The sequence below is a fragment of the Pleurodeles waltl genome, chromosome 11 (genome assembly GCF_031143425.1).
Source record: "Pleurodeles waltl isolate 20211129_DDA chromosome 11, aPleWal1.hap1.20221129, whole genome shotgun sequence".
In the NCBI taxonomy this organism is placed as follows: Eukaryota; Metazoa; Chordata; class Amphibia; order Caudata; family Salamandridae; genus Pleurodeles; species Pleurodeles waltl.
This window is the reverse complement of record NC_090450.1, coordinates 69,264,867-69,290,205: the sequence shown is the minus strand read 5'-3', so window position 1 is coordinate 69,290,205 and position 25,339 is coordinate 69,264,867. Positions and strand designations below refer to the sequence as shown.

The 25,339-nt window shown below is 42.7% G+C and overlaps 1 protein-coding gene across 2 annotated transcripts in view; it reads right to left on the bottom strand.

Annotated features, from left to right (window-relative positions):
• Window positions 1-25,339, bottom strand: part of USP13 (ubiquitin specific peptidase 13) — a 263,270-nt gene that overhangs the window by 152,830 nt on the left and 85,101 nt on the right. For both annotated transcript variants that reach the window (XM_069213085.1, XM_069213086.1), the window contains exons 4-5: window positions 21,616-21,734; window positions 1,889-2,031 (exon numbers count right to left, since the gene is read on the bottom strand). In XM_069213085.1, coding sequence (XP_069069186.1) covers window positions 1,889-2,031; window positions 21,616-21,734 — 262 coding nt within the window. The remainder of the gene's footprint in view (window positions 1-1,888; window positions 2,032-21,615; window positions 21,735-25,339) is intronic.

The following is a 25,339-nucleotide window of genomic DNA, read 5'->3' as shown; positions in this document are numbered from 1 at the left end:
CTTTACACATTGCCTCCGGGTTAAGCCTGACTGCTCGTGCCAAGCTACCAAGGGGGTGAGCAGGGGTTATCTTGGACGTGTAACTCCCTTGCCCTGACTAGAGTGGGTAAGTTCTGCCTGGCTGAGGTGCATACCCTAGCCAACCAGAAACCCCATTTCTAACACAATGCATGAAGGATTGTTTTAAATATGGAAAATATAATCACTCATCACAAATTAAGTTCATTTTATAAATGCCTTGTATAGAAAGAAGCATTTTGGCCTTTTTTGTAAGGGCTCAAGGGTGAGCCACTACAGCCACCACCTTCACCACTATCCTCGCTGCCACTGCCATTTACACCACCACCACCATCAATGCTATCAACACCATCACCATCGCAGTAACTAACGTCACTATCACCATCTTTTCCATTACCCCATCCCTATTATCACAATCCCGTTACTAAAACCATTACCACCACAACAGCATTTGTGCATGTCTTTGTTTTGCATACTTTACCACATGAACGCCAGGCCTGTTAACTTTGCCAATGCATGTTTCATTAGTTCATGTGGTGTATAGACATTTTTGCCCTTGGGACAAACATTGCCACTCAAACGTATTCAGATTTGAAACACTATGTCAGAATAGTAGAACCTTATATCAACATGATAGCTAAGAACCTAGCCAAAGTCCTTGCTTTCAGATTACTTTCGGTGACTCATTCTTTAATTCACCTAGGTCCAAAAGACTTTCTGCTGGGACACAGTATAAACTATCTTCTCAGGAGGAACCAGTTTGCCCTGACCCGTGCACATGTTATCCAGCCCGTGAATAACTTAACCTAGTAGATTTTGGAAAAGCATTTGGCATCCTAAGATGGAGGTTCCTATATGAGGTGCTCAAGAGGATGAACTTCTGTCCCAGGTTTCTGTTCTACAATCAAGCCCTTTATAACAACCCCGGTTCAGGTTCTTGTAAGCAGTGCCCTGCCTGAACCATTACTGATTGTTTACTATTCACCCTGACAACTGGACCCTCAGCTGCCTGGACACATAAGGATGGCTTTGAAGAAGCGTTCTAATGGTAGAAGAGCATTGAAGATCAGGTCTTGCAGTATAAAAAATATCCTATGTCTTCAGTACCCATGATGGTTACTGATGTGCTCCGTGACTGGTATTGGTTAGCAAGAGACCATCCAATAAGAATAATCTGAATGGAAATGCTGCAAGGTACTTCCACATGGTAAACTATCGGGAATAAGTCAAATGGATGGTTGTTGGGGTGAGGTTGAAAAAGCTGTGGCTAGGGGTATAAAATAAGAAGTCAGAAACTATGTCAGGTTGCGCACAAAGTTCTAATAGAGTGGCAACAGAGGTAAATATAGTAAAAAATATTTTCATTAGTAGGTAGAATCAAGTATGGACGCCATTAATGTTTTCTACTGGCTAATAATACAATGGCAGCAGTGACGATCTCAAAGTCTATAAAACACATTCAATCCCCACCAGCTCCTTGGCAAGGGAGTGCAGAGAACTCAGTTACTCAGGTTTGGAGTGATATGGCTCTATACTGAATCAGGACATTCATAATCATAAAATAAAAACCTCCTTGCAAACTCCACCTCTTCAGTTACAAATTTATGTTGGTTTTGATCCTCATGTAGTACGTCTTAACACTTAAAGTTATACCTTGGTATCAAAATGCATCACACAACACAGCATGTACAGAGGCTGGTATCTGGTTGGTCTGGTACTTCAAAACATAGTCACTATCAAGCATTTAGCATGTGGTTTTAGACACCTGGAATAGTATCTGAACATGTCCATTTTGATCTTGTTCACTGGTAGAATTATTTTTTTGTCAAATAGTCACAGAAGTGAATAAAATAAATACACTGATCCTTACCTTGGTGGGATCCGCACCCCGTTATCTAGCTGGGCTAGGTTGTTGGCATACTTGGACACCAGCAGTTCTTCCTCCCAGGAATCTGGGTCTTGTTTTACATATGGGGATTTTGAATTTAGTACTGCATCACAGGCTATGGTTACCTGAAATTAAATACTGACTTTTAGAACATAATTTATCCATATTATCGCATTTATCCAATAATGTAACAATATGTCTTAACCTATACATTGATTTCTTGCTTCAACATTGTTGTTGGGTAACCAAGACAAAATATTTTAGAAAACAAACCTAAAAATATTTCAGGAAAAAACGTGTGTTTTTAATATTTACTAGCAGGATGGCGCAGGGAAGGGTTGGTGAACTGTGGTGTTTGATGATTAGGGAAGATCACCTAATGGGGGAACATTTTCCTGGGAACAGCATGGAAGAATTAGTTAGATACAACCAATGGAAATAGTAGTCTAAGTGTAAGAGATGGGATTCAAGGCCTCTGAGGATTAATTTTAGCAGCCCTAAGGGGTTTCGGGATGTTTAGAAGACAGTAGTGAAGTGAAATAGACTCAACAATGGTTTGTCACAACGCAAATTGGCTAAACAACAGATACAAGAGGGATGCTGTATTTCTGAGTTTGCTCCAATATGGTCCCTCTATCATTCTTTTACAAGCAATACACTTTATTCGAGGGAAGGAATGTAACAGATTGCATTATCCCTGGGATAAGCAGTGTTTTTCCCTCATCGACAAACTTTTATTATAGAGGGACACCTTGGTGATTTGAAAAAAAAAAGGGGGGGGGCAGATTAGCAGTCCCCTCCAGTAACAGACCGTGGGGTTTTTGGCTATAGTTCCTATCGTAGTTTTATTGGGAGATATAATACTGTTTATTTTTATGGCCCCATTCATGACAATATCAAACCACTTCATTCATTATTATGGGAGTTATGCAATCTTCCTGGAATAAAAATATTAGGTGGAGATTTTAATTATCTCCCTTCACCACAGTTGGATTTTTTAAATCCAAACCGAAAGCAACACAAGAGAACAATAGAGCTGATCTTTATGTTCAGCAGAGGGCACAAGATGTATGGCGCAAATTAAATCCAACAGCGAAGGTGTATTCCTGTTACCTAAAAAGTATTGGTCGGCTTCGTGGATAGATTTATTCTTAATTCCTTAACTTTTCCTATAATTTCCTCCCAATATCATGCAGGGGTCTTTTCAGAATACTCTGTGATTGAATTACAATTCCCTCTATCTCATTCGAGAGTAACCAAAAGTTGGGTCCTGGATAAATAATTGCTGGGCCATGAATCTCAAATTCAATCCCTGTCAACAGAGATTGAATACTTTTTTTTTAATCAATAATAATGCGGCAGAAGGGACTATAGTTTGGGAGGCATTCAAGGCCACAATTCGGGGGTTTATGATTTCAATCTCAGCGTTTAAAAGAAGGGATGTTACAAACTGGGTGTTGGTTGACTGGGGTGTGAACCTTAGTCAATCAGAAATCACCATCCTAGTCAGAGTACGTGTCAGGCAAATTAACCTATCCTCACCCTCTGGTTCAGTGGCACAGAGCACTTGTGCTTAACTTAGAAGCGGTGGATAAAGTATTGTGCAACACTTCAAACAGTAAAACAGCACACAAAATGAATCCACACCAGTTTAGAAAAATAGAGCAACATTTAATAAATAAAACAAGATTAAAAACAACAAAAATCCTTGAGTTATTAATTTTTAAAGATTAAACTGTAAACTAGTGCTTAGAAGCAAGATGCGCCAACCAGGGGTATCTGGTCACAAGGAATCAGGCTTTGTGGAACCTCACACTGCATTGTGCCATTCAGCGTTGAGTCTAGTGAGGCTGGCAGCTGTGCAGCAAGGCTTTGCGGGGCTTTGCATTGTTTCGTGCCGGTTCCAAAGAGGACCACGGAAGGCACAGTACTTTAGGCCAAAGTTCCGGGTTGCCCGACTTGGTAGGGCAGATTCACAAATGGCGGAGACCTGGTGCAGAAGCAGGGTGGTTGGAAGTCTGTTATGACCTTGTGACTTCAGATCAGGAGGCCAGGTAACTTGCCCTTGGAGTCACTCTGGGTTCTATGTTCAGGAGAGAAGCAGGTCCAGTCCTTCTCACACCAGCAGTGGAATAGCAGTCAGCAGGTCAGCACAGCAAAGCAGGAGTCCAGCACAGTGGCAGTCCTTCAGCAGCACAGTAGTCCTTCTTGGCAGGGTATCCATGGGTCCAGAAGTGTAGTGAAATGGTGGTGCCAGACATCTAGTGCCTATACACAGGTGGGCCTTTGTAGTCAGGGAGTCTTCATAGACAGGCATTTGAAGTGCACAGAGGTCCTGCCCTGGCTCCAGAATCACTACAGGGGTTTATGCAGCTTTGTGTGAGGGACAGGACACAGCCTATTAAGGTGTAAGTGAGGCTGGGTTCAGCTCCTCCCTCCAATCCTGCCCACAATGATCCATCAAGGCCCATCAGGTCACACATAAGCTCCCATTGTGTGTGGCAGTATAGGAGGGATACACAAAGCCCAGCTATCATCCACCGCAGACAAGTGATCAGAGATGGGCAACATACACTAAATGGCTAAAGTAACAAAATGCAAGTTTTCTAATAGTGGCATTTTCAGAATTACAATTTAAAATCCAACTTTACCATAAATTGTTATTTTAAATTGTGATTCCAGAGACACAAAACTTAAAAAAACATATCTCTTCCAGATTGTGAATTACACTTAAAAGATGTAATAAAGTAATCCCAATGCTATCCTAAGGGTGAGATCAGCCTTGCAGTAGTGAAAAATGACTCAAGGAGTTTTTCACTACCATTACATGTAAAACTTAAAAGTACATGTCATACCTTTTAAATACATTGCACCCTGCTCTCTGGGTTGTCTATGGGCTACCTTAGGGGTGCCATTTGTATTAAAAAGAGAAGGTTTAGGCCTGGCAAAAGGTTATTTTGCCAGGTCGATTTAGCAGTGTAAACTGCACACAGAGTCTCTACAATGGCAGACCTGAGACAGGGTTAAAGGGCTACTTAAGTGGGTGACACAATCAGTGCCCTGGGAATTTTTAGTGCATTTTACTAGGGACTTATTTATAGGTAAATTAAAAATGCCAGTTAGGTATAAGCCAATTTACCATGTTTTAAGGACAGAGTACATGCACTTTAGCACTGGTTAGCAGTGGTAAAGTGCACAGAGTGCTAGCACCAACAAAAACGAGGTCAGAAGAAATGGGAGGAGGAAGGCAACACGTTTGGGGGTGACCCTCCAGAAAGGGCCATTTTCCAAAAAGAAAGGCTAAAGAAAAGCAAGACAGGTTACAGGAAGCTATAGATGAGACATATTGTAAATCTCTGGTAGGGCAATCAACTCAGACCTTATGTTTATGGTAGGTAAAGATAAAAGCTTTAAAAGATATAATATCTAATAGTGAGTCAATATTTGCCAGGTCTACAAAGAGGGTGAGAAAAAAAGCTAAAAGCGAATCTAAATTTGATAACTGCCATTAAAGATCCCCACACTGGAAAAATAGACAGAGATAGTGTAGATATTGGACAATTACTTTTGGATTATTATGATTCTCTATACAAGGGGGAAATGGAAACATGGGACTTGGCAGTAGCACAACAATTCTTGCAGGAAGTACAGCTCAGAGATACGCGGTGAATATGCCGCACTTTTAATAAATCCAATTAGTACTGATGCGATCAAAAATGTCCTAAAAAGGACTGCAGGGGTCCAAAGCACTTGACTTTGTGAGTTAGGATTTTCTATTAAAAAAATTCCTGAAATTTCATTTGCTGATACAGCTCACAAAGTCAATAGCCAGACTGGATGAAAATACCTCAACTCAAGTTATAATAAATAATCAAAAAGTATGGGAACTGCGTTTTTCAGTAGAGGAGGAACTCATCAGATCTGCATATGTGTTGCCTATTTTATTTCCGTTATTCATAGAACCCTTTGCCCAATATATTGTTTGCATAAGGGTATTCACCCCCACTGCCAGGTGCTGCTAAAATAAAATTGTAAGCGGACAACGTAGCCTTGTACCTATTCCTGATAGTGATAAGACTGAGACTGCATTTCAAGCGATTCAGAGATGTAATAGGTTGATGGGCTACAAAAAAAATGAATTCAAGACCGAATTGCTTTTGTTTAATACTAAACCAGAAGTCCTACCCCGGGCATAAAGCCTAATTTATATTTCTCACTCACAAAGGTAACTAAGAATATCTTATGATTCAGTCCTAGATAGCTGCCACTTAGAATGTGTCCCTATTACCAAAAATTAATTCTAGCCTGGCTGTTTGGAAATCTCTTCCTATCTCCCTGATTGATAGGATATCACTAATAAAAATGTTGATTTTATCACTCATATTTTTTAATATTATTTATTTTTATAAATGTTCCTAGTAAATTGAAGGCAGAATTTTGTAACAAGCAGAGAGCAGTTTGGCATCATTTATTTGGGGAAGTAAATCTCCTAGGGCCAGCATAATGATATTACAACTGCCCACGACTGAGGCAGGACTGGCATTCCCATGTTTTAGAGCATGGGTACTCGCAAACATATTCCTAGGGGCCAAAATGTTTGGTCTGTGATGCGCCTGGGGGCCACATTGATGCCAGGGCTGTGGCGGTCACGTGAGGAGGCTCAGGGGATTGGTGGCAAGGTAGGTGAGGGAGAAGCAAATGATATACATCTAGTGGCTGAAATAAACAATGGAAAACCAGAAAACCTGGAATGAATCCCGGGGTTACCCACTTTTTCAAATTGTGTGATCCTAGGCAATTGTTTAGTCTCACTTCACTCCTTTTTCTGCATTATTACATTTAAGATGACCTCGAAATACATGATTCATGGTGTGCGCTGCACAAAACCTGCCTCTATGTCTGATTTAATAAACTATAATGTTAATGTATGATAGGAACCCAGGCCACCGATAAAGTGCACATACCAAGTGACTGGCCTCTTCAATTTACTATTGGTTGTGTTCTCAGGATAAGGGAAATAATGTTTCAAAATGTATGTTTCCAAATGTATGTTTGAAAACTATCACTTTTAAAGGAATATATCTCAGTGCACTGATAAAAAAAAAATGTACTAAGGCAAAAAGGTTCTGCATGTTAACTAAATACACGTTTTTAATTTTAAAAAGACTGTCTTAGTTTTACACTTGTGCTGCAAGATGTCTTTAAAAATGAAGACATTTCTAAAGGTTTTTTTTTAACATGTTTGTATTGATTTTTCAAAAAGAAAGCCATACATTTTCTTGCATACAAAGTCATTGATAGCAATTTGTCATTGGTTACAGACTGTCGTCTGGCTCTCCCATATTAAGGTCAATATATATAACAAACTACTAAGAACTTGTGTGCACTTCCCGGTCCGCTATTTCTACCCAACACTTCCAAAGTTGCCGCCACGTAGGACGAAGCGTTCAGTTGCAATGTGGTTCTATTGCCACTGGTGACAGGAGCCCTCATCGCCACACGGGTGAGGGCGGGTGGGGGGGCAGAGGAAACGGGGGGGAGGGGAGGGGCAAGGTGGAGGGATATGGCACAATGGATCATAGCGCTGGTGTAAGACATTTCTAAAGTTAAGTGCAGGCGTCCCGAGTTACTTCCTATAACACCAATTAAGTTTGAAATAAATGATTGTGTGTATTTACTATTTGTATTGTTAATGCAGAGTCGAGCAAACAGCTGCCCAGTGCTCCTGTTGCCCCAGGGGCCGCATGTAAAGGTCAGAGGGGCCGCATGAGGCCCACGGGCCGTACTTTGAGTGTCCATGTTTTAGAGCCTATTACTTAGCATCAATTGCTGTGGAGATTTCTCTTTTTTTCTAAGCAAGGCTCCCATTTGATTATTTTATTACGTCATATATTTTGCATTGCTATGTCTTAGTCAGTTTAGTGAAAGTCATTAATAAACTTAAAACACCGAAAAGAGTGAGGTAATATTTGGGTTGACAGAAGAAAATTGTTTCACAAATTTAAAATAATACTGATCCACACTGAGACATCCCAGGCATGACGCACCCATCTTTCTTCCTGTCTCTTATTGGCTGCTATTAAGAAGTGAGAAAAAAGAGTAACATTTGTAGACTAGGAGATATTTTTAGACCAAAATAGAATTAAGTGTGAAACAAATTAATTCAAGCAATGTTTCCTTACCATGTTTCCCTCAGTTTTTTTTTACAGACATATGCCTCTTATCTTAACAGTCTTCCTTTATGTGATGTTCACCAAGCATCTGGGTTGGTGAGAGAATTATTTAGGTTTGAAAAGGTGAACGACTCCCTGAGATAATGGTATAAAGAACTTCAACAAGGCAGCTCTCATGTCATTGTAAATATATGGATGAAATGGCGAGAGTGTACAGAGATAGAGATTAACAGAAACACCTTGTCAAGATATTTTGAATACAGGTTTTTGCTGTTGAAAAGGGGCAAACTTTCATTCATAGAATTATGTTTTTTAATGGCTGGGTTATTATACCCTTGAGAGGCCCAACAAAATGTTTCAAACTGCTAGTAGAAAATGACCTAGATGTAAAGAGGTAGGAGACTGGGAACACGTGTCCTGGATGTGTAAGGCTGTCTCCGAATATTGGTTTGAGTATATCTCACTATTGGTAGGACACTTTGTTAAACCTTAACTGGCATTACTTTGCTAGGCCATTTCGGCACAGCTTTGGAAAAGGTGCACACGGTTTATTTAGATCGCTACATTGGTAGCATGATCTATTGTTACGCTTTACTGGAAATCATCAATGAATTCCACATTTGGGAGTGGTTAAACAAAATTATATGATAAAAGTGAACGGTGAACTTCCTTAGAAACTGATGCTCAACCGTACTTCTACATGATTCCTCAAGGGAACACATGTCATTTTCTGAGGAAGTGCCACAATCTCACTAATGGAAGAACAGCCTTTTATTCTCTAGTAGTTAAATGCAGCTCCAAGTTTGGACAGCTTTCGCTGATGAACAAGTGGATAAGTGTAGAACACTTTCCCAAAATTTACCTTCAAATTTCTCATATTCTGACATAGTACTTTGTACACAACATATAAAGCGCCAATACAAATCTTTTAGTCATAGACTATTTTTAAAATCCCTACATCTCTCCCACCCATCCCCTCAAACCTACTGCCAAATACGTAGCCTTAAATTTTTTTAGATGGATCCCCATAGTCTATTGATTAGGGAACATACATCCAGATAACGATATGCACTGATGCCGACTGCTATATATTCCATTACATTTTCTACTCAATGACAACTTAATTTTAGTCTTGCTTTATTAATAAGGTAAATATTTGCAATGTAGTAACTTTCCACCTTGTTCAGGATTTTTGGTAGCAAGGTACACAAAATATAAAATGCAAAATGTGCTGACGTAAGTAAGGCTCTGACAAACAGAAAAATGCAAGACTTAGAACCTTCCAATGTGTGGCAGGAGGAAATACATACTTATGAGCCCTAGACTTCAACAATCAGATATTATGAACGGATTGGCTTTAAAAGCAACTCTTAAATAAATCAATTTACCCTAGGGTCCCAATAGCATTTTAGAAAGACCAGAAATAGTGACTTGCCCAGCATACAACAAGGAACCTTGTGTTCAAGACAAAGAAAGGGACAGGGTCATTGCCTTCTTTCAAAGTAAGGTCTACAAAGTGTTTCTAGGCAAGCACAATATTAACTTTATTCCAGAGCAATTTGGTCACCCACATTCATTTATGGGAGGTAGTAATGCACATTTGTAATGAGATATTTTTATACTGATTATTCTTATGGTGCTGGATCCGAACAGACTTCCTGCAGAGCAGCAAGGGCTGGAAATCAAGGTCTACGAGTATCTATTGCATCTCACTTTATTTCTAGATGTGCAAAGGTATGATTTCATGAAGTCAGCTGGGCTACTGGTATCGTCATCAGGAGCCCTACAAGGGCCAAACTGTATTTATTTAAACTAATGAAACTAGACAATAAATCCGAAAGTTCAATGGAGGTGAGTGGAAAAAATGACACCAATCTACACTCAGTTTGATCATCCCTCTACTCCAATTACTAGAACCTTTCTGCCAACTCACAAAAAGCTCTTCTCCAACAACTAGAACAATGGGAGCAGAGGCCTTGCATGGGGCTTTAAATTAGCAATCGGGTAACTTTGTTTACCAATCTCAGAAAATAATCAGATGAGGCTGCCGGGGTCTTGGACCAAGCTCATCAGCACCACCTCCAGAAAAAACCTATGTGCCAAAAAATTATCTTCTTTCGCTAGAATACACCGTAGCATCAATTATCAAGATCATTGAGTACTTGCATCCTAACTGTGCCCCTGGTAAAAATGGCATCCCTGAAGCCCTCCACAAGCAAAATACATCAGTATGGGCGAACCGTCTGGAGTGTAGTTCAATGTCATATTAGCCTGTGTGATCATTCAAACAGTTAGAGAGGTTCAATTATTCATCCAATTTTTAAAGGAGAGTCAGGCGCGTCCCCAAGTAACTACCGTTTGATAGCGCTGTTGGACGAGGATCTTAAATATTTATGGATGTTGTTGTTTTGGTCTGGTCATGAAAAAAGCGAGTGATACTACACACTGCTGTATATGTTTTTTTTTTTGTTTAACCCCTTTGCTTCCAGGCCTTTTTGCCCTCAGGTGCCAGGCCTTTTTATAGCTATTTGAGGCAGTTCGCGCCAAGGCCCTCATAACGTTTTGTCCACATAAGCTACCCAAGCCAAATTTGCGTCCTTTTTTTTTCCAACATCCTAAGGATTCCAGAGGTACCCAGAGTTTGTGGTTCCCCTGAAGGAGACCAAGAAATTAGTCAAAATACAGCGAAAATGTTTTTTTTTTTTTCAAAAAAAGGGCTGCAGAAGAATGCTTGTGTTTTTTTCCCTGAAAATGGCATCAAGAAGGCGTTTGCGGTTCTAAAATCACCAGCTTCCCAGCTTTCAGGAACAGGCAGACTTGAATCAGAAAACCTCATTTTTCAACACAATATTGGCATTTTCCTGGGACACACCCCACTTTTACAATTTTTTGTGCTTTTAGCCTCCTTCCAGTTAGTGACATTTCTGCAAAATAGACAAAATTCTAAATTTAGCAAGGGGTCATTTGTGTGGATCCTACAAGGTTTTCCTATAGAAAATAACAGCTAAAATAAAAAAATATTGAAATTGAGGTAAAAAAAAAACAGCCATTTTTCTCCACATTTTACTCTGTAACTTTTTCCTGCGATGCCAGATTTTTTAAAGCAATATACCGTTACATCTGCTGGACTCTTCTGGTTGTGGGGATTTATAGGGCTTGTAGGTTCATCAAGAACCCTAGGTACCCAAAGCCAATAAATGAGCTGCACCTTGCAATGGGTTTTCATTCTATACCAGGTATACAGCTATTCATTTGGTGAAATATAAAGAGTGAAAAATAGGTATCAAGAAAACCTTTGTATTTCCAAAATGGGCACAAGATAAGGTGTTGAGAAGCAGTGGCTATTTGCACATCTCTGAATTCTGGGGTCCCCATACTAGCATGTGAATTACAGGGCATTTCTCAAATAGATGTATTTTTTACACACTGTCTTACATTTGGAAGGAAAACATCTAGAGAACGTCAAGGGGCAATAACACTTGTTCTGCTATTCTGTGTTCCCCCAAGTCTCCCGATAAAAACTGTACCTCACTTGCGTGGGTAGGTCTAACGCCCGCAACAGGAAACGCAACATGGACACATCACATTTTCCCAAAGAAAACAGAGATGATTTTTGCAAAGTACCTAGCTGTGGATTTGATCTCTAGCTCAGCCGGCACCTAGGAAAACCTACCAAACCTGTGCATTTTTTAAAACTAGACATCTAGGGGAATACAGGATGGGGTGACTTGTGGGGCTTTCACCAGGTTCTGTTACCCAGAATCTTTTGCAAACCTCATAATTTGGCCAAAAAAAAGAAAAAAAACTTTTTCCTCACATTTCGGTGACAGAAAGTTCTGGAATCTGGGGGGAGCCACACGTTTCCTTGTACCCAGCGTTCCCCAGAGTCTCCTGATAAAAATGGTACCTCACTTGTGTTGGTATGTCTAGTGCCCATGACAGGAAATTCCCCAAAACACAACATGGACTCATCACATTTTCCCAAAGAAAACAGAGCTGTTTTTTGCAAAGTGCCTAGCTGTGGATTTTGGCCTCTAGCTCAGCCGGCACCTAAGGAAATCTACCAAACCTGTGCATTTTTTAAAACTAGACACCTAGAGGAATCCAAGATGGGGTGACTTGTGGGGCTCTCACCAGGTTCTGTTACCCAGAATCCTTTGCAAACCTCAAAATGTGGCCAAAAAAACACTTTTACCTCAAAGTTCGGTAACAGAAAGTTCTGGAATCTGAGAGGAGCCACAAATTTCCTTCCACCCAGCATTCCCCCAAGTCTCCCAATAAAAATGGTACCTCACTTGTGTGGGTAGGCCTATCGCCCGCGACAAGAAATGCCCCAAAACACAACATGGACACATCACATTTTCCCAAAGAAAACAGAGCTGTTTTTTTCAAAGTGCCCAGCTGTGGATTTTGGCGTCTAGCTCAGCCGGCACCTAGGGAAACCTACCAAACCTGTGCATTTTTTTAAACTAGACACCTAGGGGAATGCAAGATGGGGTGACTTGTGGGGCTCTCACCAGGTTCTGTTACCAGAATCCTTTGCAACCGTCAACATTTGGCTAAAAAAAACACTTTTTCCTCACATTTCGGTGACATAAAGTTCTGGAATCTGAGAGGAGCAACGAATTTACTTCCACCCAGCGTTCCCCCAAGTCTCCCTATAAAAATGGTACCTCACTTGTGTGGGTAGGCCTAGTGCTCACGACAGGAAATACCCCAAAACACAACATGGACACATCACATTTTCCCAAAGAAAACAGAGCTGTATTTTGCAAAGTGCCTAGCTGTGGATTTTGGCCTCTAGCTCAGACAGCACCTAGGAAAACCTACCAAACCTGTGAATTTTTTAAAACTAGACACCTAGGGGAATGTAAGATGAGGTGACTTGTGGGGCTCTCACCAGGTTCTGTTACCAGAATCCTTTGCAAACGTCAACATTTGGCCAAAACAAACAAAAACCTTTTCCTCACATTTCGGTGACAGAAAGTTCTGGAATCTGAGAGGAGCGACGAATTTACTTTCACCCAGCGTTCCCCCAAGTCTTCCTATAAAAATGGTACCGCACTTGTGTGGGTGGGCCTAGTGCTCGCCACAGGAATTGCCCCAAAACACAAAATGGACACATCACATTTTCCTAAAGAAAACAGAGCTGTTTTTTGCAAAGTGCCTAGCTGTGGATTTTGGCCTCTAGCTCAGCCGGCACATAGGGAAACCTACCAAATCTGTACATTTTTTAAAGCTAGACACCTAGAGGAATCCAAGATGGGGTGACTTGTGGGGCTCTCACCAGGTTCTGTTACCCAGAATCCTCTGCAAACCTCAAAATTGGCCAAAAAAACACTTTTACCTCAAAGTTCGGTAACAGAAAGTTCTGGAATCTGAGAGGAGCGACAAATTTACTGCCACACAGCGTTCCCCCAAGTTTCCCCTGATAAAAATGGTACCTCACTTGTGTGGGTAGGCCTAGGGCTCGCGACAGGAAATACCCCAAAACACAACATGGAAACATCAAATTTTCCCTAAGAAAACAGAGCTGTATTTTGCAAAGTGCCTAGCTGTGGATTTTGGCCTCTAGCTCAGACAGCACCTAGGAAAACCTACCAAACCTGTGAATTTTTTAAAACTAGACACCTAGGGGAATGTAAGATGAGGTGACTTGTGGGGCTCTCACCAGGTTCTGTTACCAGAATCCTTTGCAAACGTCAACATTTGGCCCAAAAAAAAAAACCTTTTCCTCACATATCGGTGACAGAAAGTTCTGGAATCTGAGAGGAGCAACGAATTTACTTTCACCCAGCGTTCCCCCAAGTCTTCCTATAAAAATGGTACCGCACTTGTGTGGGTGGGCCTAGTGCTCGCCACAGGAATTGCCCCAAAACACAAAATGGACACATCACATTTTCCTAAAGAAAACAGAGCTGTTTTTTGCAAAGTGCCTATCTGTGGATTTTGGCCTCTAGCTCAGCCGGCACCTAGGGAAACCTACCAAATCTGTGCATTTTTTAAAGCTAGACACCTAGAGGAATCCAAGATGGGGTGACTTGTGGGGCTCTCACCAGGTTCTGTTACCCAGAATCCTTTGCAAACCTCAAAATTTGGCCCAAAAAACAATTTTACCTCAAAGTTCGGTAACAGAAAGTTCTGGAATCTTAGAGGAGCCACAAGTTTCCTTCCACCCAGCATTCTCCCAAGTCTCCCAATAAAAATGGTACCTCACTTGTGTGGGTAGGCCTATCGCCCGCGACAAGAAATGCCCCAAAACACAACGTGGACACATCACATTTTCCCAAAGAAAACAGAGCTGTTTTTTTCAAAGTGCCTAGCTGTGGAGTTTGGTCTCAGGCTCAGCCAGCACCTAGGGAAACCTACCAAACCTGTGCATTTTTGAAAACTAGACACCTAGGGGAATGTAAGATGGGGTGACTTGTGGGGCTCTCACCAGGTTCTGTTACCAGAATCCTTTGCAACCGTCAACATTTGGCTAAAAAAAAACACTTTTTCCTCACATTTCGGTGACAGAAAGTACTGGAATCTGAGAGGAGCGACAAATTTACTTCCACCCAGCATTCCCCCAAGTCTCCCTATAAAAATGGCACCTCACTTGTGTGGGTAGGCCTATCGCCCGCGACAAGAAATGCCCCAAAACACAACGTGGACACATCACATTTTCCCAAAGAAAACAGAGCTGCTTCTTTCAAAGTGCCTAGCTGTGGATTTTGGCCTCTAGCTCAGCCGGCACCTAGGGAAACCTACCAAATCTGTGCATTTTTTAAAGCTAGACACCTAGGGGAATGTAAGATGGGGTGACTTGTGGGGCTCTCACCAGGTTCTGTTACCAGAATCCTTTGCAACCGTCAACATTTGGCTAAAAAAAAACACTTTTTCCTCACATTTCAGTGACAGAAAGTTCTGGAATCTGAGAGGAGCCACAAATGTCCTTCCACCCAGCGTTCCCCCAAGTCTCCCTATACAAATGGTACCTCACTTGTGTGGGTAGGCCTAGTGCTCGCGACAGGAAATGCCCCAAAACACTATCCGGACACATCAAAATGATCAAATACAAAACAACCTGTTTTTGCAGGGGGGGGGGGCACCTGTATTTTTAGTCCTGGGCTCAGCAGCCATACAGGGAACCTATCAAACTCAGACATTTCTGAAAACTAGACACCCGAGGGAGTCCAGGGAGGTGTGACATGTGTGGATCCCCCATTGTTTTCTTACCCAGCATCCTCAGCAAACCTCAAATTTAGCTTAAAAAAAACAAAAACAAATTGTTCCCACATTTCTGTGTGGGATCACTGCACCGGGACAAATTTCCTACCCCCCTACGCTCCCCTCAGTCTCATGGAAAAATGATCCCTCACTTGTGTAGGTGGGCCAAGTGCCTGTGACAGGGAAGAGCCAAAAACATGTTGAAATTGAGGGGGGACCAAATTGGGCAGTTTGGAAAAAAAAAAAAAATTAGGCTGGCAAGTGGGTCAGAATTGTTATCGGTATAGATGAGTCAATGCTGGGTGGCAGGAATTTTGTGGATTCCTGCAGATTCCGGAAGGTTCCATCACAAAAATGTGGGAAAAATGTGTGATTTTCAGCAAAGTTGGAGGTTTGCAGGGCACTGTGGGTAATAAAATGGTGCGGGTGCATGTGAAGCACACTACCTTGAAACCACCCAGATGTTTAGTTTTCAGACGTGTCTAGGTCTTGTGGATTTTTCTACATGGCAGCGTCCCAAAGTCCAAAAAGTGCAGCCCTCACCTTTCCAAGTGGGACGATTTTGAGAGTTAGCCAAGCTGTCATGGCCCAAAGGTAAAACAAATACCCAAAATAATCAAATGTCCTCTTGCTTGCCGTGGGATAATATGTTTTAGTGTGCGGGGGGAAAGCTGAAAGACTGTTATCCCCTTAAGTTGGGGTGAGGGCATAACCAGGCCCACATTGGGTGTTAGCTACCACCCCACTTTTTTTTTTTTAATTCCCTGGCATCTAGTAGACTTTCTGCCCTCCCAGGGTGGGGATCGGGGGTAATTGCCCCATCTGCCCACTGGTGGACAGAACAACTTTGGCCCCATTTATTTGGATGGGGGTGTGGCCATACCCCCACCCTCTTATTTTGAAACAAAATTTTCCCTGGTCCCTGGTGGGCTTTCTGCCCCCCTTGGGGGCAGATGGGCCTTCCAAAAATAGGCCGATTTGCCCCCAAGGGGGGCAGATATGGCCAACGGTAATGTTCCCCCACGGGGAGCTACCCTTGCCCAAGGGGCTGCCCCCGAAACAAAACACAAACATACACACACACCAATCCTTGGTGCCTAAGTGGTTTCTGCCCCCGGGGGCAAATCGGCCTAATAGAAATAGACCGATCTGCCCCCAAGGGGTCAAGAAATGGCCTAAAAAAAAATTCCTCCAGGGGAATGACCCTTGCCTAAGGGGTCGCTACCCTTGCGTGAAATTGACGCAACAAAGTTAAAATCCCTGGTGTCTAGTGGTTTCTGCCCCTCTTGGGGGCCGATAGGCGTAATAAAAATAGGCCATCTGCCCCCAAGGGGGGTAGAAATGGCCTAAAGACAATTTGCCCCCCAGAGGAGCGACCCTTGCTTAAGGGGTCGCTCGCCACATATAAACCAAAAAAAAATAAACAAAAGAAAAAAGAATCCCTGGTGTCTAGGGGGCAGAAATGGTCTAAAACAAATTTGCCCCCCAGGGGAGCAACCCTTGCCTAAGGGGTACCTCCCCTCCCCTGAAACTGACAAAAAACAAATCCCTGGTGTCTAGCGGGTTCTGCCCCCCCCACCCCCTTGGGGGCAGATTGGCCTAATAGAAATAGGCCGATCTGACCCCAAGGGGGGCAGAAATTGCCTTGAGTTCATTTTGCCCCCAGGGGAGCAACCCTTGCCTAAGGGGTCGCTCCCATATATAAAAAAAAAAAATAAACAAAAGAAAAAAAAAACTGGTGTCTAGGGGTTTCTGCCCCCAATGGGGGGGGGGGGCTCTAATGGCGTTAGGGGAGGGGGTGCTTGGCCATCGGGGGGAGCGCTAGCATTCCCCCCTAGGGCCCATAGCAGGACGAGCTCGTCTTGTCCTCAGCACCGGGCAACAGTGGGGGTTAAAGCGGTGTTTGATCGTGTACCACGCGATAAGCTGTGGGAAAAGTTACAGCGTTGGAGAAGTCCGCACAATCTGGGGGGCAATCAGGCTCATATATATACATACTTGGGTCAAGATCAAGGTTGGGGATGGGGGAGATGGGTAAACCGACTGGCCTGAAACAGGGGTGCGTGCTCACACCGATCCTATTCATTCTGTATATTTCAGACCTCTCTCCAACCCTTGACGAGTTGGTGTCCCATTCCCAGAGTCTCGGTGGGCTGCCTTTATTCAATATTCTTTACACGGATGACCTGTTCCTTCTCAGTAGCAGCCGAGTGGGGCTACAAAAATTAATGAACCGCTTAGTGGTTTATTCAGATGAAAATCAGTTACAGATTAATCTAAAAAAAAACTATGGTCATCCCACTAAATAAGCACATCACCAGGCAAAGCAAATTGCATCTCAACGGGTCACCAATATAAAAACAACGTAAGTCCATTTGGGGGTTAAGCTTGACTCGAGGACCACTTTTGCCCCACTAAAGGATGCTATCAGAGGCAAAGCTACCGCCCTAAATTTTGCCTTTTCAACCTTAGCATAATCACCAGGGGGGTCACACCTTGTCACAGTAATTAAGTCGAAACTGATCCTCATACAGAGGTGAAATAATGCTAGGTCTAGATGCTATTGTACAGGATAAGCTCACAATTCAGACCCATACGCAAATTTTCCAGCTGCCGAGGTTGGCCCTTACCTGCACAAGTCAGATTGGGTTTTCACTGGTAAGACAATGTCTAACCAGGTCAGGGGGCTTTGTAAAATGCTGTCATAAAATGAGGAATGCTGCTAATGACTCCCTAGCGCATTATGTTTGGACCAAAATCAATTTACAAAGACGGAAATGTGGATTCCGAAAGTACTTGTGGAACAGCATCAAGACCCTTGGACTCAGTGAACTATGGCAGCTAGACACAAGTGAGAAAGTCTTTAAGAAAACTGCGAACAAAGTCAGGCTGAAAGTCGGGGGGAAAACAAAATAAGCCTAGCCAAGCGACCACATGGATGGCTAGTGGTAAATTTGCATGACGAGCCGCAGGATCTTTCCTTTTTTCGAGGCCACCTACTCTGGAAATTATAAGGAGAAACTTCTGTCAATGAGACTGGGGGTGCTCCCCACCCTAGGTTTCAAGCCCAAGTGGCAGGAGGAAGCCCAACCCGAGGATACGAGGTGCCGCTGATGCCATCAGGCGAAGGAAACATTGTTGCATGTCCTCTGTATTTGCCCCTGCTTAATCATGTAGTGGAAGGCCCTGATGCAGAACAAATTGAAAGGCCTAGGAATAAGAACTTGCTGATCAGCTGCCATGGAGCCTCAATACTCGGAACATTAAGCTGAACACAGGGCTGGTGCAGTTTATTGCCATTTTTAAGACTGGCTAAGGCTAAAGACTGCTTGGTAGAGATTTGTCCCTCTATTTCAGGAAAGTGTAAATGGTGGGCTAAGTGGGAGCTCAGATAGCACCTTGAAGGTGTGCTGCTAGGGGGCATTAAAGGTGTGCAGTAAGAAACATAATGCCTATTCCCCCTATACTGCCGTGCAGAGGAGGAGACCCTTAGGAGGGCTCAATAAGGCTCCAATGGTAAGCTGAGGATGTGCTCAGATTACACCCCGCATGGGCTGCTAGGGGCCACATTAGATGTGTACAAATAAACATATTGCTTTTATCCCCCTATCCTGAGAAGTGGTGGTGGTGCCCCACTGGAGGGTTCTGTGCCTTCCAGCCCCGTTGGAGAGCATTCTTGTTAAAGTTTATTACCTGTGGTTTTTGCCCATCATGCAGTATGCACTTTGTAGCCTTAAGCACATTGGCTGCCAGGTGATGTCCATGGGCTGGTCCTGTTAGTAATGGCTTTGTACTCGTCATTTATCCTGCACTTTATAGCCTTAAGCACAATGGCTGCAAGATGATATCAACAGGTTGGTCCTTTTAGTAATATTTTAACACATGAACATGGCTACCCCTTTTGTTTGTTTGTTTGTTTAAGCCTGCCACTTTAGTATCCACTACGCGCCTTATTTTGCAAATCGCACTTTGCAAAAACAATGATTAGGCGCTCAAGTTCTAGAAGTCCTACATTAATTCATACATTGGGGGTTCACCAAATTTGTGTTATTATATTAGGTGGGTTGGGGGTAGAGCCTCTTGGAGAACTATACTGCTTAGCACCTTGGGCTTTATATGACGATACGTATAGCTCCTTAAGGAATAGGTGTGATGTATTCATGTTTTTAAATACTGATTGAAGGGTTATGCCAAAGGGTTTGATGTATGGTTTATTTTCTTTGTTTTATGTTCATGATTTTAATTAACAAAAAAACTTATCTTTGTCTATCAATGAAGCATTCCTTCGGAAATCTCTGGTTCATGAGTTATAGGCATCATGGGTTTGGGGATAAACTAGCACCATTATTAAGTGGTACCTTGGACGCAATTTAACGGCAGCCAATTTCCTTTTAAAATAGAATGCAACCCTACTGCTATTACACTGGGGTTTCATTTCAAACCATCCTTCTCTACCCATTGTGTAATGCGTGGGAATAGGAAAGGTCATTATTTTAGGTCTCCGGTTCCTATTTTCAGGTATATTCTGTGCAGTTTGGCGACTACTTCACTAAGCAGGAGAGGGGTGCTGAGACAAAAAGGAGGTATTAACATGGCATGGCGGTCTAATCTGACATCTCAGGCTCAGCACTACACAGATGAGGATATCTAGTCCAAAGTAAATGCCTCACATCAGCGAGACTCCTCAAACAGTCTTGTAGTATGTCATGGACTGGCCACTCTAACATAATGGAGTTTACACAGATCCAAGATCCAGTTTTGTCCTGAAATGTGCCAAGAGATGAACTATCTTCCATCTGCTTGATCAGAGTATTCTCTATTCCTTCCTTTAAAAGCAATCTTAAACAGTACTTTAAAAAAATTCAAAATTCTACAGTACTTTTTTGTCACATTACACCATTACTAATTGTTAGCTATGGGCTCCATGATAGGATGGTTGAAGAACCACGCTACTCAATGCGCCTGACTGCTTAGCTTGTGATGTTTGGCAAGTGTCAAGTCACAAGCTGTCTAGATCATTTGTTGCATAAGGTCTTCATGTTTGTCCAATCAAAACTATTGAAAAGGCCCTAAGACGCTCTCTGTGTAACTATATTACTGACTTATTTCATAGGGGTATGACATTCAAATCGATTTTTAGCATCCACCGTATCTCTATACGTATTGTCTCCAATTTCAAATATCTAAATACTATGTATATTTACCTTATACTGAAAGTATAGAAGGCTGAATCATACATGCTTATAAGACACTCCCTACAGTAAACATGTAAGACCTTTTAGGTTGGGGAAAATATATATGAGAAATATGCTCAGATCCTACCGAGTAATCAGTACCTCCATTACTCTTGAGAATCCTAATAACAAACTCACATGTTTTCTGCTCAAATTAACTCATAATAATACTAATACTGTACTCCTAATTCCTAATTCCCTATACTAATTCCTCTTGGGTTCAGGAGGAGCATGCTACTCGCCGAAAAACGCCTCGAAGCCTCGTCAGGGGTAGAATGCGCTATATAAATACAATTACAGAACATTACATACAGGAAGAAACACAGGTATACACAATGGCTGATTTTAACCGGCCACACTTAGTGACTGCTCACACTGGAAAGTTTGCTAAGCATTTGTTCATACCATCATGCCCTCCCTCAAGGACCCTATTAAAAATAGAATATGTGTCTAACTACATACAAAATTAAGTAACCATGTGACATGAAACGTACAGAGAAGTGATGAAGCTGGGCACCAGACCCATTGGGACATACCAGCTGTTAAAGCTGGTATGAATGATAGGTGATCGGACCAGTGATGCAACAATATTGTACTATTGTTTTTGTTATTTAGCATCTACATAGCACCCACTCAACCATTATCAGCCATTAATATGAAATACGTGTGTTCCTCTAAACATGCTTGTTGGGAGAACATCCCTTTTAAGATGGAAATTCATACTGGTTAACAAAAACAACAGTATACAGAACCTAGTGCTGAATGTTATTACAAAGGGTATGCCTACTAAACAGGTTCAAATTCATGCACATTGGCACAGAATCTGGGTAAAAAAGTTATTGAAGCCTTCATCAATGTAAAGGGGCCTGAGAGGAGCCCACACATGTTACCACCCTTAGAGAAATTACAAACTTCTGATTCAGAAGTGAAGGAGCTGCATAAGCAACAAAGTGATAAATGGCTAGAATCCCACCAGCGGTATGGATCAGAGTGGGGAGATCCTGCAGGTGCATTTAATATAAGGGAAACCTAACAACCATAGGCCAACAGGTAAGCTTCGGGTCCACAGCAAAACAACACACTTACTGACCAGTGCTGGTAATTCCTCTATATTTGGTAAAGGGATTTCAAAGTGATCTGGAAATATAACAAGTTTAACTTCATCTTCATATTCATAGTCAGTGCTGGACTCTGAATTTATTTCTAGATCTGCAAAAAAAAAAAGAGGGAAATTTGTGAGTAACAAGTAAATCACCATCAAATACTAATGAGGTACTCTAAGCATTTCCAGTTCGTACAGGCACAGCATCAGGCACCCAAATAAACTTCAAGAAATTGAAATTGGGCAATGCCCTAAGCATGCCCAGATCATTTATTCGTTTACAAAGGAAATATAGGAGGGAGAGCCACATTGTGGGCATGAATGATTTTAGGGTAACACCCATGATACAATGTTTCTCCTGACAAAGGCTCAGTAATGCTAAATATATTGTGAGCATCCAAGCCAATATGCAGCCCACTCATGGAATATTACTTCCCCCTGGCATAATGGTGGTAATTCTTGCAATACTGGGAACAAACAGCATGATGCCATTGATGGGTGGAGCTCGAGCATAGAAAGGGTTTTTTAAAGCTGTGAAATAGGTGGAGTCAGAGAATTGTGAGGGGTGGTGTTTAGGGGTGTGAAGTGTTTTTATGGTTCAGTGATGGGTAGCGTGTAGGAGTGTTAAAGGTTTTTAAAGTTCAGTGATGCGTAAACTTTAGGGGTGGCATAGGTTCAGGGTTGGATGGAGTTTAAGGTGATGAGTGTTTTTAAGGCATAATGATGACAGTTCTTGGCATGCCATACTTTTGTTTTTATAATATACTTTTATTGATTTTAACCATGAGGTAGAGAAAGATGCTTGCAACCTCTTACTTTTACGGCTCCTGTCATCCATTTAGTACACCAGAGAGTGCTCAGCATTCAGTTTCATGACAATGTGAAATTAGTCCTACCACAGCTTCTGTATCCTTTTCGATTAATGGGTGTTAGAAATGGGGTCTTTGGTTGGCAGCCAGGTTACCCCCTGTCCAAGCAAGGACCCTCGCTCTAGTCAGGGTAAAGGAGATTCACTCTTGGTTAACCCCGCTCACCCTTTTGGTAGCTTGGCACGAGCAGGCAGGCTTAACTTCAGAAACCAGGTGTAAAGTATTTGTACCAACACACACAGTGATATAGTAGCATAACACCACAAAACGACTCAACACAGGTTTAGAAAAATAGCTAATATTTATCTAAACAAAACAAGACCAACACAACAAAAATCTGACATACACAAGACAAGTTATGAATTTTTAAAGATCAAACTCAAAAATAGCACTTGGAAACACAAAATGCTGCGATCATGTGATAACACGGCGGTGTGACTGAGTCGTTCCCAACAATCCGACGGGCACGGAGTCATGCAGACCCCCAAGTACAGTACCTTAGTAAAGTGTGAAAACAAGCCAGTGTGCGAAGTCAGGGATCACGGCGTTGCTGGATCAGAGGCGGCGTCGATTCCGGTGCTGTGGGGCGGAGGAGCTGAGGATTCAGGAAGAGGTCCTTGCTGCGGAGCGGTGGAGGTAAGGCGGCATTGGTGCGAAATGTTGAATTCTCGCACTTCAGGTGGCATCGGTCACGACGTGGTGCGGCGACGTCCACGGAGTCACAGACTTTCGGCAGGGCTGCAGCGGTGGCGGGCCTGCGAGGGTCATCGCACTCCAGCGAGGACCACGGAATCGGTAGCAGGCAACATCACGGGATTTGGCAGCGGCGTCGGTCCGGATTCATCCGAAGTTGGTTGTCTTGGATTTTCACCAGCTTCTCCTTTCGAGGGCCCATAGATTGGACAGGGCACCACTTGTCAGGGCAGGAGTCTCAGCAGTGCTGGTAGGGGAAGTCTTTGATGGCCCTGAGACTTCAGAACAGGGGGCAAGCTCAGACCAAGCCTTTGGAGATTCTTCTCAAGCAGGAATCCACAACAAAGTCCAGTCTTTGTCCCCTTTCACAGGCAGAAGCAGCAACTGCAGGATAGCTCCACAAAGCACAGTCACAGGCAGGGCAGCACTTCTCAGCTCTTCTCCTTGGCAGAGGTTCCTCTTGATTTCAGAAGTGATCTAATTTTCAGGGGTTTTGGGGGCTCTTCTTATACCCCTTTCAGCCTTTGAAGTAGGCCTACTTCAAAGGAAAGTCTCTCTTGTTCGTGAAATCCTGCCTTGCCCAGGCCAGGCTCTAGGTACACACCAGAGGGTCAGAGACTGCATTGTGTGAGGGCAGGCACAGCCATTTCAGGTGTGAGTGACCACTCTTCCCCTCCCTCCTAGCACAGATGGCTCATCAGGATATGCAGGCTACACCCCAGCTCCCTTTGTGTCACTGTCTAGAGAGAGGTGCAAACCGCCCAACTGTCAAACTGACCCAGACAGGGAATCCACAAACAGGCAGAGTCACAGAATGGTTTAAGCAAGAAAAGGCCTATTTTCTAAAAGTGGCTTTTTCAAACACACAATCTAAAAACCAACTTCACTAAAAGATGTATTTTTAAATTGCAAGCTCAGAGACCCTAAACTCTGCATTTCTATTTGCTCCCTAAGGGAATCTGCACTTTAATAATATTTAAAGGCAATCCCCATGTTAACCTATGGAAGAGATAGGCCTTGCAACAGTGAAAACCGAATTTGGCAGTATTTCACTGTTAGGACATGTAAAACACATAAGTACATGTCCCACCTTTAACATACATTGCACCCTGCCGCCAGGGCTACCGAGGTCCTACCTTAGGGGTGCCTTGCATGTATGAAAAGGGAAGGTTTAGGTCTGGCAAGTGGGTACTCTTGCCAAGTCGAATTAGCAGTTTAAACATGCACTCACAGACACTGCAGAGGCAGGTCTGAGCCATGTTTACAGGGCTACTATTGTGGGTGACACAACCAGTGCCGCAGGCCCACTAGTAGCATTTGATTTAAAGGCCCTGGCCACCTCTAGTGCACTTTACTAGGGACTTACTAGTAAATCAAATATGCCAATCATGGAAAGTCAATTACACATATATTTTAAATAGGGGCACTTGCACTTTAGCACTGGATAGCAGTGGTAAAGTGCCCAGAGTAACAAAAACAGAAAAAACAGAGTCCAGCATACATCAACAACCTGGGGAACAGAGGCAAAAATGTTAGAGGAGACCACGCCAAGGATGCCAAGTCTAACAATGGGGACAAACTCTGGCTTAATAAGTAAGCTCTTCACATTGAGCCCATCTGTTGATACCCCTTAGACATTAGTGGGACTGTGAGCCCTTTTTGTAAAAAAAAGACTTTCCCAAATACTTGAGGGCAGACATTGCCCTGCATTATTTAGCAAAGTCTTCCTTCACAAGAAGGGCTCCCAGTCCCACCAATGTGTGTTTTCCCACCACCCAAATAAATAAAAATGGTAGTGATGCGTAGGCTTTAATTATTCTAATGAGGCTACTGGATTTTGAGCAGCAAGATAGCCCACAGTGTGGGAGACTGAATCTGACCCACTGTGGGTGACACCTGTCGCTCCAAATCCGGGTTTTGCTCCAGCTAACTAGCAGTGCCTCGTCTCCACCACGAGATAGAGATGATTGGGCCGCCGAGAGCATGACATATTATACTTCTCAGGGAAGTCGTGTTCACTCAGGTCGCACCCGGTTCTCTCATTCACAATTCGGTCTCATATATAAATGACAATAAAAAGCAGTATGAGTTTTAAAGACTAGTTTAATAAAATGACTGCATTTTAGATAGCAAAGCATGAGCTGCAATAA